At 43.7% G+C, this 18,291-nt stretch overlaps 1 protein-coding gene across 1 annotated transcript in view; it reads left to right on the top strand.

Annotated features, from left to right (window-relative positions):
• The first annotated feature begins 259 nt into the window (after positions 1–259).
• The window catches only part of ST8SIA6 (ST8 alpha-N-acetyl-neuraminide alpha-2,8-sialyltransferase 6), a 149,380-nt gene continuing 131,348 nt past the window's right edge, over positions 260–18,291 (top strand). The window contains exons 1-4 of the mRNA XM_084781441.1: positions 260–317; positions 14,121–14,173; positions 14,545–15,222; positions 15,725–15,826. Of these exons, the coding sequence (XP_084637567.1) occupies positions 15,122–15,222; positions 15,725–15,826 (203 nt within the window). The 5' untranslated portion in view covers positions 260–317; positions 14,121–14,173; positions 14,545–15,121. The remainder of the gene's footprint in view (positions 318–14,120; positions 14,174–14,544; positions 15,223–15,724; positions 15,827–18,291) is intronic.

The following is an 18,291-nucleotide window of genomic DNA, read 5'->3' as shown; positions in this document are numbered from 1 at the left end:
TTTTAGCTCTCTTTTAGGTAGCAATTCCTTTGTATGTCATTTTACAGGAAAATTTTGCCTTATATGTCATTTTATTTACATTTATCTACTCTGTGACTTTCTCAATTTTAAGTGGCAATCCTAGTTTATTTATATTCACAAAGTAACTGCTATTTGGATTTATTTATACTATTTTTTTTGTGTGTGCTTTTAAAAACTCTAGGAGCTGGGGCTGTCTCTAACTCAGTTGCCTGCCATTGGCGCCCTCTGCCCTGACTGGACAGCTTTGTCTACCCTCAACAGAATAACATGCACGCAGTCCTGCTTGATATGCCAAGGTGGGTTGGTACTCATGGGAGGCCCCCCCTCTTCACAGAGAAGAAAGGGAGGGGAACATGGGGGAAGAGAGGGGAGGAGAGGAGGGAGAGAAATTTCCCACCAAGATGTAAAGTCAATCAATCAATTAATTAATTATTAATTAGTGAAAAAACAAAACAAAACGAAAACTCCCTTCTCTGCCTTCCTTTTCTATCTTCTACCGAATGGATTGATTTTCTTAAATTGCATTTGTTTTTCCATTGTTTCAAAAGTCATTTAAAATTATTTTTTGTCAGATGTCTTAGCATTGTAAAAGTGAGTATTTAAGGTATAAACATAACTACTTTCCAGCTCGCAGTGCTTTGATTGGTTCCTCAGCCTCTGTTCTCACACTGCTCTCTTCTCTTGTACTCTAGTCCTGTGTTATGGCTTCAGCCAATGCTGTGTACCACTGTCCTTATTCACCTTGTTTTCTTCCGGAATTAATTTCATTTCTCCTGGCAGGATCCTTCCATAGTTGATCTTTTCATCCAGGGTCATCTCATTAGCCCTGTTTTGCAGTCACCAGTTCTCTTTTCCCTGTTCACCTTTTTCTTGTTTCCTTGCAGAATTCATATTACATAAGCATCGGATCTGTGGTAGATTAAAGATGGCTGCTAGCTTATTTATGTGTACCAGAAGTGAGTCTAATTGGGCCAGATTTAGGGACATGTATAATAAACACAGCAGACCTAGGGTGTTGGCTTTGTTGAAGATAGATTCTGAAAAGTTTGTAGCTTCATCATGGGCCTCTGAACATTTTTGTGGGGTACCACAAGCCTCTGTGTAAGGAGTTTGGCTGTGTCATGATGCCTATGCCAACAATGTAGTTGGAAGTACTTGGCGAGCCTGTTCGTTTTCGCCATTTGCACATTGAAACTGTACTGGACCCTACAGATCGTGCGTGGCACCATGTAAAACAGTATCATCTACCTGAGTGCTGCCTGATTTTCTAGCCCACAGCGTATTTAGATATAATAAAGTAGTTAGTTTTAAATCATTAGATGTTTGGTGCACTGCTATTCCACAAGAGATGACAATGGCCTGGAGGTTCTTACGTGGTTTTGCAGGGCTGTTGGCTTCTTGAAGATATTTTCCATCTGTTGTCCAGTATTTTGAGCTATCAGGCCAGCAGGCCTGGAGACATGCTGAGGCTCTGATGTCACAGAGCTAGGATCACAACTTACCTTCTTTCCCAACAATCAACATTTGAATGCAGGTCCAGGGGTATGAAATTAGCTTCTCATGCCCAGACATCAAGCACTTAGCCTCTGAGCTATCTCCCCAGCCTCTGGGAGTCTTAAAATTGATTTCATATTTGTATTAAATTTATTCTGAGATTATTAAAAAAATAAATTATTTTATGAGTGTTATGTCTGCATACACACATACATGTACATATATATATGTACATGTATGTGTGTATGGATGTTAATATGTATACTACATGAGTGCTTGGTACTCACAGAAGCCATAAGAGGGCAGCAGATCCCCTTGGAGGTGGAGCTACAGAAGGTCGTGAGCATCATGGGTGTTGGGAAGTGAACCTGGGTCCTCTCCTAGAGCAACCAGTCCTATTATCTGCTGAGCTGTCTCTTTCAGTACTCTTTTGAGAAAAGGTCTGGTTATGCAGCTCAGCCTAGACTATAACCCATTATATCGTCTAGATTGTCCTCCAATTCATGATTCTCCTGCCTCAGCTACTCCTAGTGTTTAGATTATAATAACATACATTATATTTGGTATATATTAATTTTTTGTTGTTGTATTTTATAAAATATTCCTAAATGTATGCAATCCAAACATTGCCTAAACAGATATTCTATGTCTTGGCTAAACAGTCTGAGGCTTTCTTTCTCTTCCCTTTTCCTTGGTAGATAGTATATCTTATAATATTTTCTTATCAAAAGAATTATTGCTTCTTTGATTGATAAGCTTTTATGGTTTAATCACATATATTCAACTTGAAAGAAGAAACAAAACAATGTATATCCCTTCATGCCATCTTTTATTATTTTTCTTTCATCCTTTTCATTATTCACCATGAATTGGGATTTTCTTTGTAAGACAAATCTAATCACAAATCTAATATTTATGTAGCCATATTTCAGGGGGATGGGGACAGGGTTTCACATAGTCCAGGATGGCTTCAAACTTGCTATGCAGTTGAATATGACCTTAAACTTCTGATTCCTCTGCCTCTATCTTTGGAGTGCTGGGATTACAGGCATGAGCCACCAAACCTGGTATCTAGGATCAAAATGGGCTCCTGCATGAGGGGCAAGCACACTCTACCAACCGAGTTACATCCCCAGCCCTTCTGTAGCTATTTAAAAAGAGATCATAATGTTTTCATAGTTGAACTCCATTATTATTCATAATTGTACATAAAAATTATCTATCACTTGAATTCCTTATGATCAAGACTTATTCATTGTGAATTATAGTTACAAGTAAGTTAACAGTAGGGTTGCATTCTGGGAGAAGTATCGTTGGGCCATTTTGTCATGTGAAAGCATAAATGAGTCATCCTCCAATGCACCTATGTTTTATGATGTAGCTTATCTCCTGCACTGAACAAAGTATGTAATTCTAACACAGTGGCACAAGTTTGTAAATTTAACAACACAAAGGGTACAATAAAAATTTAGGTCTTAGGGATTTTTTAAAGTTTCACTACAATCTCATGGGACCATGTTGGTACATCTGGTCTACCGATGGCTGAAACATTCTTATATAGTGACTGACTAGAGTTCTGTTGACTTCTGTTGACTTGAGTTAGGACACAGGTTGATTTTCTTTTTCTGAGAGATGCAAATGTGTGCCAGTTCCCGAACATTTGAATATTTAAAAACATTTGAAAGTTTCATGTGAAAACATAAATGCTCTTAGTTATGAAAATTATCTTTGGTTGATGCAGAATTTAGATCTTAGTGGCCTATGCTTTACAACTCTGTAAATTGTCAAGTGTGGGGAGACATAGCTATAATCTCAGTGTTCGAGGGGCTGAGACAGAAGGGTTTCAAGTCCAAGATCATTTGGGGATACTCAGTTAGATGCTGTTTTTAATGTCAGGCCATACCTGCCAAAATAAAACAGAGCAAGCCAAAACAACAAGAAAACAATTGTGTTCCTTTGAGTCTGGGTGAAGGTGGAAGTCAATCAGGTCACCCCTACTTGTTCTGTCTGAATACCTTTAGGATTAAAGTTAGATGTTCTTTATTAAAAATTTCAATGACATTATGAGTTGGCATAATAAGTTCAGGCAAAAAGAATAGAAAACATCACAGATTCCCATACTTATTGGTCTCTAGAAAGTTTCAAATATTTAATTTTTAATTCTTAATTTTAAGGATTCATCTAATACCTATACATCTATGTTTACTATCTATGTCTGGCACATATACTTTCCCCTCTAACCAATGTGTTTTTCTTGTCTTTTTGTGGTTTGAGTGTGTGATGGTCCCTAGTCTAATCTCTATGCCACTGGTTCAGATTTTGCCATAGCACTTCTGAGATTTCTGGGATGATTTTGAATTCTTCAATGGTAGTATAATGGACTCTGAAGCAGCCAACTCCTGTAGCAAGGCAAGATTTCCAATGGAGGGATGAAGACACCAACCCAGTCACAAAACCTTAGACCCACAAATTTTCCTGCCTATAAGATGAGCAGGGATAAATAGGGAAAAGAAATTGAGTGGCCAATCAATGCCTGGTCCAACCTGAGACCCACTCCATGAGTGGGAGCCCACCCACTTACAGACAGGAAGCTAGCATAACTGTCATCTGAGAGGCTTCACCCAGCAACTGGTGGAAGCAGATGCAGAGACCCAAGGGCAAACATTAGGTGATGCTCCGGGAACCTTGGAGAAGAGGGAGAGGATGGATTGAAGGAGCAGGATAGGTCAAGGACACCACAAGAAAACCTACAGAATCAACTAACTTGGGCCCATAGTTGCTCACTGAGACTGAACTGCCAACCAGACAGCATCCATAGATTGGACCCAAGCCCCCTACACATATGTAACAGATGTGTGGTTTGGTCTTCATGTGGGACTCCTAACAGAAGGAGCAGAGGCTATCTCTGACTCTGTTGCCTGCCTCTAGGTCCTTTCCCCTAACTTGTCTAGCTTCAGTAGAAGAAGATGGACCTAGTCTTACTGCAGCTTGATATGCCAAGACTGGTTGATATCCATGGGATGTCTCCCCTTTTTTGAGGAGAAAAAGACTTGGGATGAGAGGAGGGGAAGGGCAAGGGAGGGGCTTGGAGGGGCGAAGGGATGGGAAGCTCCTGTGGGGACGTAATGTGAAATTAATTAATTCATGAAAAAAGTTTTCAAAATTGGTAACGAGCCAGCATGAATATGAGCTTCTCAGAGGAGAGTCAAACCTTGTTTTTAAAGTGGCTGTATATGATTCTGTGACCAAGTTTCATTGCTCAGACAGTGCAATTCACAGCAGAGTTTAAACATTAACGATTTCCCCATTGTAAAAAAAAGTTGTAAGGTAGATTTATAAGGAGAATGATCCAGAAGTAGGTACGAGAAGGAGTTCTGAAAACTCAAGGTTATAGATAAGTTTGATATTACCTATGCACAGTTTCTCTATTGTCTTTGATTTCTCTGTCTGAGGTGTCTTTAGGAAACATAGCGCCTTTTTGCTTTCTTGGTGCTGTCTGACATTTCCTGACTCCATGAGAAAATCTCATCTTCAGAGAAAGAACCTGTTGCCCCTGGGGCTTCCCCTTACTTGTTGGCCTTAATAGCTGTGGCCCTGGGTGGAGACAGGTCTGTCTGGAAGGTCATTAATAGGTTACCATGTAAACTTTATGAAACCATCATTTAGTCAGCGGCTTTCTGATAACAAACAGCCACATACTACAGTTGTTTTCCATAAGAGCCATTGCAAAGGGGCTGTCAGGCAGAAAACAGGCCTGAGGAAAGGCTGTCTGTCCTAGAGACTTCAGCAGTATGAAGTCTGGTTAGAATGTGTATTGATGGGATGGTCTCTCATGCTGACCTCATGCCGACACTCACCCCTTGAAGGTGTGCTCTTCTCTGCTCTACTGTAAGTCCACTATCCTGTCTTCCTCAGTTTGTTCTCTGTGTCTCCTCTGAATCCGTTCAAGGGAGATCACAAGGGCTGGGGAGTCAAAGGGATGCAGAATGAGATCTCAATGACAGACCAGCTTTGCTCAGGAGCCACTATGTATACACACACACACACACACACACACACACACACACACACACACATATATGTACATATACATACACGCATTTTACACATACATTATACATATATACAGCTTTTCTTCCCAAGATGAACAGTACTTGAAGATCACAGCTACTCTGGCAGGATCTTTTTTTTATTATTTAAAACATATTTTAATTTATTCACTTTATATCCCAATTGTAGCCCCTCCCTTGTCCTCTTCCAGTCCCATCCTCCCTTCCTCTTACCCCCTTCTGCTTCCCCTAGTCCTCAGAAAGGGGTAGCCCTCCTCATCTTACCCCAGCCTATCACATCTCATCTGGGCTCCCTGCATCCTCTTCCTCTGTGGCCTGGCAAGGCCTCCCACCAGGGGGAAGTGATCAATTAGTGGGCACCAGAGTCTGTGTCAGAGGCAGCCCCTACTCTCCATATTATGAGACCCCCACAAGGAGACTGTGCTGCCTGTCGACTACAACAGAGCAGGGAGTCAAGGTGGTCACCATGCATGGTCCTCGGTTGGTGCGCCAGTTTCTGCAGGCCCAGCAACCTCCCAAACCTACCACCCCCACCCTCACTCCCACACCCGGTCCAGATTTATTGGCTCTATTCATCTCCTTGCGGAGCTCCTGTCTCCTCTAGGTCCTTCTATCCCCAATTCTTCCATGAGACTCCCTGTGCTCCACCCCAAAGTTTGGCAGTGAGTTTCAGCATCTACTTCAATCCCCCACTGGTTGGAGTCTTTCAGAGGACCTCTATGGTAGACTCCCATCCTTTTCTTTCTCTTCAACTGCTACTGGTGTCTATCCTGTTTACCCTCCTGAATGAGAATTAAGCATCCTCCCTAGGGTCCTCCTTGTTATTAGCTTCTTTAGGTCTGTGGATTGTAGTGTGGTTTTCCTCTGGCAGGATCTTCTAATCACTGGAAACAGAGGTCCTCGTCACCGACTCTCATCAGTTGGGAGCCCTGGAGGCAGGATAGCAGTGCAGAGTGAGACCTGAAAGGTCTTACAAAGGCTGCAGACTTAGCACTCGACTCACACCTGTGACAAAGAGGAAGGCAGCAACCCCCCAGTGAGGCTGGCTAGGATTGCCTGGAGACATCTTCCTAGGTGCAGAGAGACACTCTGAACTGTCTGAGGTCAACCTGGGCCACATTACTACACTAAAGCTTGCACCCCTGGGATGGAGATCAAAGGCTCTAGTGATGTATGAGGTTGAGTGTGGAATCACATGTAACTGCATTCCTGAGAAAGCCTGCGCTTATAAATATGACCACAAAGCCTGGGAAATGTGACATTAAAGCTCCTGTTTTTAGTAACGTTGTTTGAGCTTCTACACGTTCTCTCTGCTCTGTCTTGCTCCCGCCTTGGAAGTGTGCATGCCATTTTCTAATAAACTATCCCTACTTATCTCTGTCCATCTGGTTTCTTGTTCTAGAACATGGGAACCTAGAAGGACAATGTCCGCTCTTATCTTTTATGATGCTTGCTGTGTGTGGGGTGGATGCGTGGGTGTGAATGGTCCACCCATGGCCTTTGGTCTTTCAGATTGAGTATTATAGGCCTTTGTAAACTTTTTTACATCATCCACACAGATCTAAAGCACATCTTGAGCTTGGCATTTTGTTCAACTGGTCCAACCTTGATAGACACTTAAGAGTTTGTGGCATGGGGCTGTGACCTCTCTGTAATGCTGACCTTATCTGAGGCCCTGGTAGAAGAAGATATTTTTTCTAAAGAGAGACACCTGTGCCCCTCTCCCTTTAGCTTTGAGAATGTTTTGTGAAATGAACGTCTTTAACAGGATTGGAGCAGTCTGCATCTTGAAGCTGGCCCTCAAAATGAAGAGGGAAAAAGATTCTACATACTACTTATCAGACAAATGAACTGATAAGAAATAGAGGGAAAAATGGAGACCCCCAAATTGCCTCTATAACCAAGAGAGGAGGCAACACAGGGTACATATAGGTTCCCTCTTCCAAGGAGAGGACTGATTGGCCTCAGAGCCAAATTTACATACATCCTTTGTCTCCAGGCTTTTTATACACTGTAGACTGGGCAGAGGCTCACCATGGGAGGAATTCGATAGAAATTTCTTCCTTTAAGTCAAACTGTTTAAAAATTTTGGGGAGTTTTCCTTTACTGATTTCTGCTTCTCAGTTTCTTATAAAACATAGGGACACTGAGCAGTGGGATCACAGACCTAACTGCCTAGCATCAGTCCTACAGTTTTTTGATAACTGGCTTCCATTTCTCTTTGGTCTTTTATGATCTCTTAAATGGATTTTAGAGAGCAATGTTTTTGAATTTTAAATGTTTTTACATTAAAAATATATTTTATATGGTACATGATTTTTACCATATTTTCTTATGTAATTTTAGTTACTCTTAAAGTTAGACCAGTTTTATTTTTAGACTGTCTTCTATATCTTACATTCAATTAATAGTGGACTAAAATCTACAATAAGACATATTTGAAGAGGTGTCACTCATGCAAAGTCATTGATTTATTGAAATCATTTCTGCTGTATTTATATCCTATGATTTATCAAAAATATGCAGCCTTAGTTATACTATTCTTCTGAATCTCCTCTCTGAGGAGCAGCTTTAATGTTATGAATGTGGTATTGTCCTGCAGTTCTCACAGATCTTTAATATTGCAAAAGCCGATCAAGCAGTCTGGAGACATCAGATTCTTTGTCTTCTAGACAGAGAAAGGGGAAAATGTCACATCAATGAAGGCTCCCTGGTGCATCAGCCCTTCATATCACACAACAGTCACTCCTTTCCTTACATTGATTATTTCAATTCATATGTCCATGGAGATATCTCCATCTTTTATCTAGATATAGATATATTTTACAATTATCTATCTATCTATCTATCTATCTATCTATCTATCTATCTATCATCAATCAACCTATCTATCATCTATTATAAGTCAATCTATCTATTCATATATCTATCTATCTATTAATCAATCTATCCTCTATGTGACTATTTATTTACTTATCCATCTATCTCTCTATCATCAATCTGTCCATCATTTATCTATTAGCAATCAATCTATCTATTCATATATCTATCTATCCAGCTATTAATCAATCTAGCCATTATCTATCACTTATCTATCTATCTATCTATCTATCTATCTATCTATCTATCTATCTATCTATGTAACAACCAATCATCTATCAATAATCTATCTATCCATCACCTATTATCAATCTATATCTTCATCTATCTATCCATCTGTCAATCTATCTATCTATCTATCTATCTATCTATCATCTATCAGTCTATCTATCTAACACACACACACACACTGTTTAGACACTTGGCACTTGGTATCCTTCTTCATAAATCTTAATATCTGTGCCCATGAAAATCATACACACCTCTAAGTTTCCTTTGAGCTGTCTTTTTTTATTGTTGCTGAATGCCACTTGTTACTACTATAAAAGGCTAGATGCTCCAATAGAAACACCTTCAAGTTTCCAGAATATTTTCACTTATTCAGACAATTTTTAAAATATAAAAATGCCGTAATCTTTCTTTTAAAAATAATTTTTCTTGAAGTAAGATCATTCAGAGGAAAAAGATGAATGAAGACTAGCAAAGACCATGAGAGAAGCAAATATTGGCCATAAGGCAGAATAGTAAGGCAGAGAAAGGGAATCAACATTAACATATTAGAAGTGGGGAGGTGCCTCAGTGGGTAACAGTGATTGCTGTGCAAGCATGAGGACCCGAGTTCAGATCCCTAGCACTCATGTGAAAGAGTCAGGTGTGGCCGGCCACACCTGTGCCTATAACCCCAGCGCTGTGGGAAACTGAGACAGGAGGATCACTGGGTTTGAAATAAACTGTCTCAAAGAGATAAGGCAGAGCATAATGGAGCAGGGCTTCTGCCCACGTGCACATGTGTGTATATACCATGTACATCACACACACACACACACACACACACACACACACCACGTGGAAAAAAGCCAGTGGCAGAAGCTGGAAGCCCACTACTACTACCAAGGGTCAGAACATGGAAGTTAGCTGTGATGGCTGTTCTTGGTTGTGAACTTGATCACATCTAGAATTAACTAGAACACCAAAAGGAGGGCACACTCATGAGGGACTTAAGATCCAATCCTAATCTGGATCTTTGAGATAGAAAGATGTGACTTTAATCCAGATCTTGAGTTGGGAAGACACACCTTTAATTCAGACCATTTGAGTTTGGAAAATGCACCTCTAATCTGGGTTGCACCCTCTGCTGGAAGCCTATGTAAAGACAGGGAACAAGGTATTGGCCTGCTTGCTGTCATGGGCATTAGAGCCTATTTCTTTTTTGGGGGGGGGGGGGAGGGATTTCAGCATATACTGAAGACTAGCTGAGCCATACAGCATCATGGCCTGAGCAACCCCTGGATTCTAGGACCTTCCATTCATAGCCAGCCATTGTTGGATTAGGCAGAACACACACACACACACACACACACACACACACACACACACGGGGAGAGAGAGGTTCTATAAGTTTTGTTACTCTAGAGACCCTGATTAATAAAGTAAGTAAACACATGCAGGAGAAAGCAGGCCCTGTGTAAATGACTCATCATCAAGCACATCTCTCCTGACCCAGAGCCACTGAGCTTCAGGCCTTTCCTGTTCTCTGGTTCCCAAAACGTTCTCTTTCTTAAAGAACTCTCATTGCTTCTGCCACTATCCACACATGCACGGTCCACTTCCTTGTCCTGGGACACAATACACCTGGAAATCACAGGGAGTGCCCTCCAGAACAGGCTGAGTTACTGTGTTCTCTCTGTTCACACCCTGCTTTGGCACAAAAGTTTGAGCTCAGGTCTGTATTCCTGGACTTTCCATATCCCAAATCCTCCCTGGAGGAGATCTTTGGGGTCAAACCTACAAGTAGACAGTTCATGTCAGCTTTCAACTGATAAATGCTATTTTTCGACTTCATGCTTTACCAGACGATTCATATCAAACCAAGGCAAGACTTAAATCCCAAAAATTATGGTAAAGTTTCCCACTGTCAGATTCCAAGGCTCAGGTCTGAATTCCCATTGCTAATTCACACTTGGTTTTCCAATTAAAATGGGCTTTTGTGAGTCCCCTGACTCTAGCCACTGGTATGATACAAAGCAACTCCATTTGCAGCAAGGGTGTTTAGGGAACCCAAAGCCGGCATGACTCCTGCAGTTGCCTTGAGCCCAGCTGTGCTGGGATATTAAACTTTAGTAAATGAGATACAATTGCAGCTTCCTGACTGATACCCTAACGCCCTTTAACTTTTCTACAGGGCGTTGTCAGTATGACTTATCTGCACAGAAATACAATTCAGGATGGCTTTCGATGCCAGGCAACCTCTCCAATGTTGAGGATGACTGTGCTGTACCTATGCACTTAAGAGATGGAGTGCACACCTAACTACGTAGAACTGTGTCACCATTTCATTTTTCTTTATGTAACCTTTATGCTTTAAATTTTTTATTTTATTGTTATCCTCCATGTAAGCACACACACGGGGTGTGCCCTGGTATGTGTGTGGAGGTCAAGGCTTATCCTTAGGAGTTGGTTCTCTCCTTCCCCCAGGGGTTCAGAGGTCAAACTCAGGTGGCTAGGCCTTCATAGCAAGTGCATTATCCACTGGGTCATCTAGCCAGCTCTACTATATCATCTTAGCGCTGTCAGAATGTGGCATTACTTGCACCATATGCAGAATAAGCAACTGAATTGCCAATGACTGTGTGTAAGAGCTGCAGCCTTTCTATTTCCTGATTAGTACATATTTTAATGACAGTGATGAGCTGTAGAGGGAGGTTGTATCTCTATTCACATTTATTTTCAGCTTCATGATCTCTAAGCATAACATTAATTTGACAGTGGTTTCACTTCATTGACCATTTACTGGTCAACTACTGTGTGTTAAATTCTGGTTTGGTTTCAACCAAGTATTTTTATGGTAGATACAGATGACCACAAGGGGACTAGGAATCCTTAAATATGTGTGTGTGTGTGTGTGTGTGTGTGTGTGTGTGTGTGTGTGTGTAGGTGGGGGTCAGAGAATGACAGTGGGTGTGTTCTTCTATTGCTCTCTGCCATAGTTATGGCATAAGGTCTTTTGGTAAACCTGGGTCTATTGACCGGGCACTGAGCCCTGGAGATCTGCCTTTCCTCATCATGCCCCATTGTCAGAGTTATAGGGCTGAGCTATCATGCCCAGCTTTTTTTCATGGGTCTTGGTGATCTGAACTCCAGTACACCACTTTACCCACTGAGCCATTTCTTTGGCCCTTCAGAGATATTGTAAATTAAGATTTCTCTCCCTCCACAATGACAGAGCACCGAGGTTTCATTTTGGAACAATCTTATCCATTCAGAAGTAGAACAAATGATCAAAATAAGTATCCATTTGACAAACACCATGAGGTCCGTGCTTTGTGGGTGGATGTCAGTGACCCGCAGTTAGGGACACGGCATAGGAAGCCTTGCCCAACCTTGGGGGCTAGAGCAGATAGTGGACCCTGCTTGGACAGGATAGCTTAAGGCTGAAAGAGCTGACACAATGATGATAAATGAATAATTGGAAAGCCAGACTCTATCACCCCATCATTGACTCACATTTATGCAGCAAGTGAGGTTCTAATCAATAAATGGGATTCTAGCAAATAAAGGAGATACTACTCAACATGATCTGAAGCCAGCGTCCTTGTTCTGGGAGGATGACACACCTTTAAAAAATTTTTTTAAAAACTTCACTTTACATCCTGGTTGTAGCCTCGCCCCCTTTCTAATCCCACACCCCTTCTCGCTTCCTCCCTCTGCTACTCCTCAGAAAAGAGGAGCACCACCACACCATCCCACCTTGGCATATCAAATCGCATCAGGACTGAGCACATTCTCTTCCACGGAGGCCAGGCAAGGCAGCCCCACCAGAGGGAAGTGATCAAAAGGCAGGCAACAGATTCCATGTCAGAGACAGCCCCTGTGTTCCTTACTAGGAGACCCACATGGAAATGAGGGTGGCCATCAGATGTGGAAAGAGCATGGGCGTGGAGAGAGAAGAGACACTGAGGGTGGGGGCATCGCTGAGACAAGCTGTAGACCTATGACAGGGTAGGCTCCTGGGAAGATATGAGGGTGACTCTAGCTAAGACTCCTAATAGAGGGGTAGTGAAGACTGAAGATGCCACCTCCTAGCCAGACAGGACTTCTAGAAGAGGGAAGGGAACACTAACCCATCCACAAAAACTTTGACCCAAAATTTACCTTGCTGACAAGATGTGCAGGGATAAAGCTAGAAAAGAGATTGAGAGAATACCCAATCGATGACAGTCCCAAACTGAGACCCACCCCATGGGAAACAGCCAACCCATGGCACTATTAACAACACTCTGCTTTGCTTGCAGACAGGAACCTAGGATAGAAGTCCTCTGAGAGGCTCCACCCAGCAGTGGATTGAAACAGATACTGAGTTTCACAGCCAAACATTGGGTGGAGCAATGTGAAACTTGTGGAAGAGTTGGGGTAAGGATAGAAAGACTCCGAGGGGACAGGAGCTACATAGGAAGACCAACAGACTAACCAGGGCCCAGGGGTGCATACGTAGACTGAAACACCAACCAAGGTCCTAGGCCCCATACACAGATGTAGCTGGCGAAGACAACCTTTTAAGAGACCTGGTGGCACTCAGAGGAAGGACAGCAGGTTACCAAGAAGAGACTTGATACCCTATGAACATATACAGGGGGAGGTAATCCCCCTCAGGAACAGCCATAGGGGAGGGGAATAAGGGGAAAATGGGAGGGAGGGAAGAATGGGAGGATACAAGGGATGGGATAACCGTTGAGATATAACAAGAATAAATTAATAAAGGAGAGAAAAAAAGATGCAGATGAGTTCACGATTAGAGTTTCAGCGTTGTAAAGTTCATGGTGACTCTCAACTCTTGCTGGGCAACTAGTTGGCCTTTGGCTGTACCGTCACAGCCCACTGCTGTGTGTGTGTGTGTGTGTGTGTATGTGTGTGTGTGTGTGTGTGTGTGTGTGTGTGTGTGTGTGTGTCTGGTGTTAACTGAAGTCTTCTATCACTCTCCATCTTATTGTTTGGCACAGAGTTCCCCCCTGAACCTTGACTAGCCAGTACTTCCAAACTGAGGTGCTTTACTGAACCAGCTCTCTAGCCTCGTGTTGAGAGAGTCACCCTTTGGATCCAAGCACACTTAGAAGCTAGAGTTTCAATACTCAAACTGCCTATCAGCCTATAGCAATGAGAGAAAAAAAAACTATTTTAGACAACTTAATCTCAACGATTTATTTGAACAAGGAAGCACTCATGAATCAGGGAGCACCCAGAAACAGTAGAGGCTGCCCAGCAGTGGGTAGCAAGCTTTTGGTGGGCGGGCACAAACAGGCTTAGTAGAGGGATCACCTGATTGGCTAAGTCTAGGTAACTGCCTTATTTGCATGGTGTGATGAGTTCGCTGCCTGTGATTGGCTGGTGCATTTTCTTTTTATTGGCTGAAACTCTGATGTTCATTATATTTCCAATTAGGTTCTGGGTTAGGCAAGAATTCAAAATACAGAGATTGTCTCCACTGGCTGTAGGTAAGTCTGTTTTTCTGAAAAATATACGACAGTAAATATTTCAGGTTTTAAGAGTTATAGGCTCCTTGCCACCACTACTCTTGGTCATTGACAATACAAAGTATGAGACACCAAGGTGTCCAATACGTTTTTAAAAGCAGGGAGGAGTGGATCTGGTCACAGGTGTGTTGACTAGTCACCCTTAAAGATTTCGTGGTAACTGGTGTGAGCTGCTTGCATTTCACGGAGGGAAGGTGACTACTTCCATGCAATGTCAAGGTCTACTCCAACATCACCAAGTCCCTAGCAGCTTTCACGCACGTGGGAGGATACAGCTGAGCAACTCCATTTGCAAACTTTTTGAAGTGGGCCCTTTCTGTTCTTCTCTTCAGTCCTCCAGGTCCTAGCCCAGGGAACTAGCAGAGTCGCAGGGTGATTGGGTGGGCCGCGTGGGGCTTCCCAAGAGCCGCGCGCGCCCTCAGGCGAAGGTGAGAGCCCCGAAAAGTTGGAGCCCAATCAGCGCGGAGTTGGGAGCTCGTGCCCCAACCTTCAGGTGACCCCGCACGGCAGCGGCGGCGGCGGCGGCGGCGGCAGGAGGCAGCGGAGGCTGCAGCGACCAGAGCCCGCAGCGGCTCGGAGCGCCTCCGGGAGGACAGGCGGCGAGCTCAGAGGGGCGTCATCTCTTAGCGGACCGCGAGCTTCGGCGGCGGCCGGGGGCTGGCTTGGAAGAAGCGAGCGAGCCGGGACGCAGTTTCCTCGGCTAGGTGCCCGGCAACACTGTTGCAGGCTGGGCTGCCGGCTGTCCCTGAGAGTGCGGGCCCGCGCCACCGCCTTTGAACGCTGGGGGTGTGCGTGGCAGCGGCCGCGGTGGCGGCGGCGGCAGCGGCGGCGACCGGAGCGGCGAGTCGGTGCCGCCCGGGCTGCGCTTCGCCAGGGCAGCTCTGGCGGCTAGGGCGCCCAAGGCTCAGGATGCGACTAGTAGGCACGCTGTTCATCCTGGCAGGCAGCCTGCTGCTGCTGCTCCTCCTGCGTCTGCTCTGGTGGCCGGCGGACGCTCCCCACCGCTCCAGGTAATTCCCCGGCCTCAGCTCGCTCCACCCGTTAAGTCAGGTGCACCCAAGCCATTCTCTGGGCGCTGCTTCCTGGCGACCCCGCGGGAAGATCCGTCTGACTGACCACTCACGGACTTTTGGCCAAACACCTCCTTGAGGTTGGGGCGGGGTCGGGGTCTCCGGGGTCGCGGAGAGGCGACGCTTGCCTGGGTGGCATGTTATGGAGTGGGCAGTGACACGTCGGGGTTTTTGAGGACTCCTGATAGTGTCGCTGTGGGTGAGGGAGCTGCAAATAGGAACCTGCCTCCGAGGTTTCCCGCCAGGCTCCAGGACTCCCCCACCTTACACCTGGTTTTCTTGTTCTAAGGTTTTTTTCCTCCCTAACTCCAAGGTTGGGGAGCAACCCAGGGAGTTGGGGTGCACGAAGATGCCCTGGTTGTGTTTGGAGCGCAATGCCTAGCCTGCCAGCCACTGGCTTCCAATGTAGTGTAATAACTTAGTTTTCTCGCTGGCTGTGCAGGCTGGTGGTGAAGGAAAGCAAGGAGGACCGCAGCGGCACTTCGGCAGTGCTCAGGACACTTTGGAGCTCACCAACGACCCCAGCACCACACACCAGGAATAGGTACCAAGGCCTTTAGGGTGGATGGGTGGACAAGGATTGGGAAAAGCTGCACCCATGGGACTCGCTTTCGTGATCTGCCTGGGAGCACACTACACTGTGTGTGTGTGTGTGTGTGTGTGTGTGTGTGTGTGTGTGTGTGAGAGAGAGAGAGAGAGAGAGAGAGAGAGAGAGAGAGAGAGAGAGAGAGAGAGAGAGAGAGAGAGAGAGACTATGCATGTCAACCTTTTAAAAACACATCTCTCTGTGTCAGTAGTCTTCCAAACAAGACACTAAAACAGCCCCACTTTAAAAGATGGGTGCTGAATTTTGTAGCTAATGGCGTGTGGAAAACCCCAAGAAGCCACTTGCCTGTCTTCACTGAGGGATTTGGCTGGTGTGTTTTTTGTTTTGTTTTGTTTTCTGTGCTTTAAAGTGCATTTGTGTTGAGACTCAGGCTTGAAGGAAAGCAATTCTTCCCTGTGTTATGACTGTATTTGTCCTGGATGTATGAGGACTTGCATTTTCCCCTCAGTGTATGAATGTGTATTTATGTACAGTAAGGGTTGGATATCTATTTTTTTTCTGATTATAGAAACAGTACAACTTAATGCAGAGAGACATCAGGGAAATACATAAAAGAAATTAATATTTACTTACAGCCTCAGAACCAGGTCGGGATTGGTTTATTTTAGGTTCCTGTAATGTCCATTTCCTGTATGACAAATATATGTGAGCTTGTATGTCATCTTTTCTCTCAAAAGGACCAAAGACCTGGACGTTATTTTGCCTCTCACCCCCACCAATGTTGCTTGTTATTAGTTATGCACCATACCAGTATTCCATAGCCTATTTAAATAATTTTGCCTTTCTCACATAAATGCTTTCCTATTTTCATTTTGTTTTGTTTGCTAGGAGATATTATATTAAATCTATCTTTGTATGAAAATCTTTATCTTCATTTCAGACTCATTTCCTAAGAAGGACTGATGGAAAGGCGGATTATTAGGTCAAAGTGAACGTGCATTTAATGTTCCAAATCACACTTCTTTCCAATTGCTTCCTAGAAGGCTTGAATCAATTTCTGCTTCCACAGGGGCAACATGCTGCGCCCTGTTCTGCGTTGCTATTACAATGGCAATTTTGTATACCGCCCCCTCTTCGGTTTTTAATCTCTTTTCCTCTTCTTCCTTCTGTGCATTCTTGGCTTTTGGATCCACCTTAATCTTCTGATTGCATGACTGAACATTCCCAGAGCCCCAAGGCTCTGGGCCTGATCCTCAGAAAGATCTAGAAGTACCCGGAAGAAGCTCTGCAGCGAGGAACTATTTCAGGCTGCCACGGATACCTCACTTGAATTCTATAGTCTGTTAGGGACAGTAGGGGACCCTGGAGTAATGAAACATTTGAGAAAAACATTGATATGTAACTCAATTTCACCCAACTTCATGTACACAGAAAGAGTGGCTTTCCCTATGTACACAGAAAGAGTGGCTTTCCCTATGTACACAGAAAGAGTGGCTTTCACTATGTACAGAGGTTGGGGAAACCTGTCTGCAAGCCAGTAACTCAGCTATTGTTCATCTCGAGGTTTTCTGTCTCGGAGGCTCAAAAGCATGTGCTCCTTCAGGTGTCTCCCAGTTTCCCCCAAGGCCACTGATAAATTTTTATTTCATTGGTATCTTTCTCTTTTACTTGGCAGACTTCTTGAACTAATATAGGTAATTCATATTTTTACCGAACATGGTCCATTTTTAAAAGATTCTTGTCATTTAAACAAGACTGCTGTGTTTGTTTGTTTGTTTGTTTGTTTTTAAAAAAACTCTTTGTCTTTTGATCTATTTTATATCTCTTTTACCTGTATTATTCATGGAGCAGAGGAGCAAATTTTCATTCACTACTGCTTGGCTATGTAGAGATGTCTCCACTTCTTCATTTGTGGATGGCTGGTCTGCACTTCCTTGTTACTGATGTTAGAAATAATAAGAGTAGCCAACATGCCATGACTGCCACTTGTGCAGCAGACACTGATCTAAATGCTTTATATTTATTAACTCACTTATGCTTTCAAAACGCTAAAAGAAACAGTTATCCTCATTTTATAGATTGAAAAATTAACTCCCTGATGTCATAGAGTTGTGCAGCCAAGAGTCAAACCTAGGCCACATGGAGCCAAAAGCCCATTCACAAACTTGTGTGTGTGTGTGTGTGTGTGTGTGTGTGTGTGTGTGTGTGTGTGTGTCTTTGTGCATGCATGTGTGTGTGACAATTTGAGCAACTCTTTCTGATAACATCCATTCTCTCTTGAGTACACACTTCATGTACCAGATAGCTTTTTACTATCTCTTATTACGCTCAGATGATATCTAGATACATGGGGCAGGAGTTCAGGGGCAGGTATGCTTTAATTCCCTTATCTGCAAAGCAACATCCCTTTTGTGTTTGGTGGTCAGCCACCCAGCACCTTTTCTGTTTGGTGGTCAGTCACC

Source organism: Acomys minous (genome assembly GCF_964271855.1).
Source record: "Acomys minous genome assembly, chromosome: 5".
NCBI lineage: Eukaryota > Metazoa > Chordata > Mammalia > Rodentia > Muridae > Acomys > Acomys minous.
This window is presented reverse-complemented; position numbering and strand designations above follow the sequence as displayed.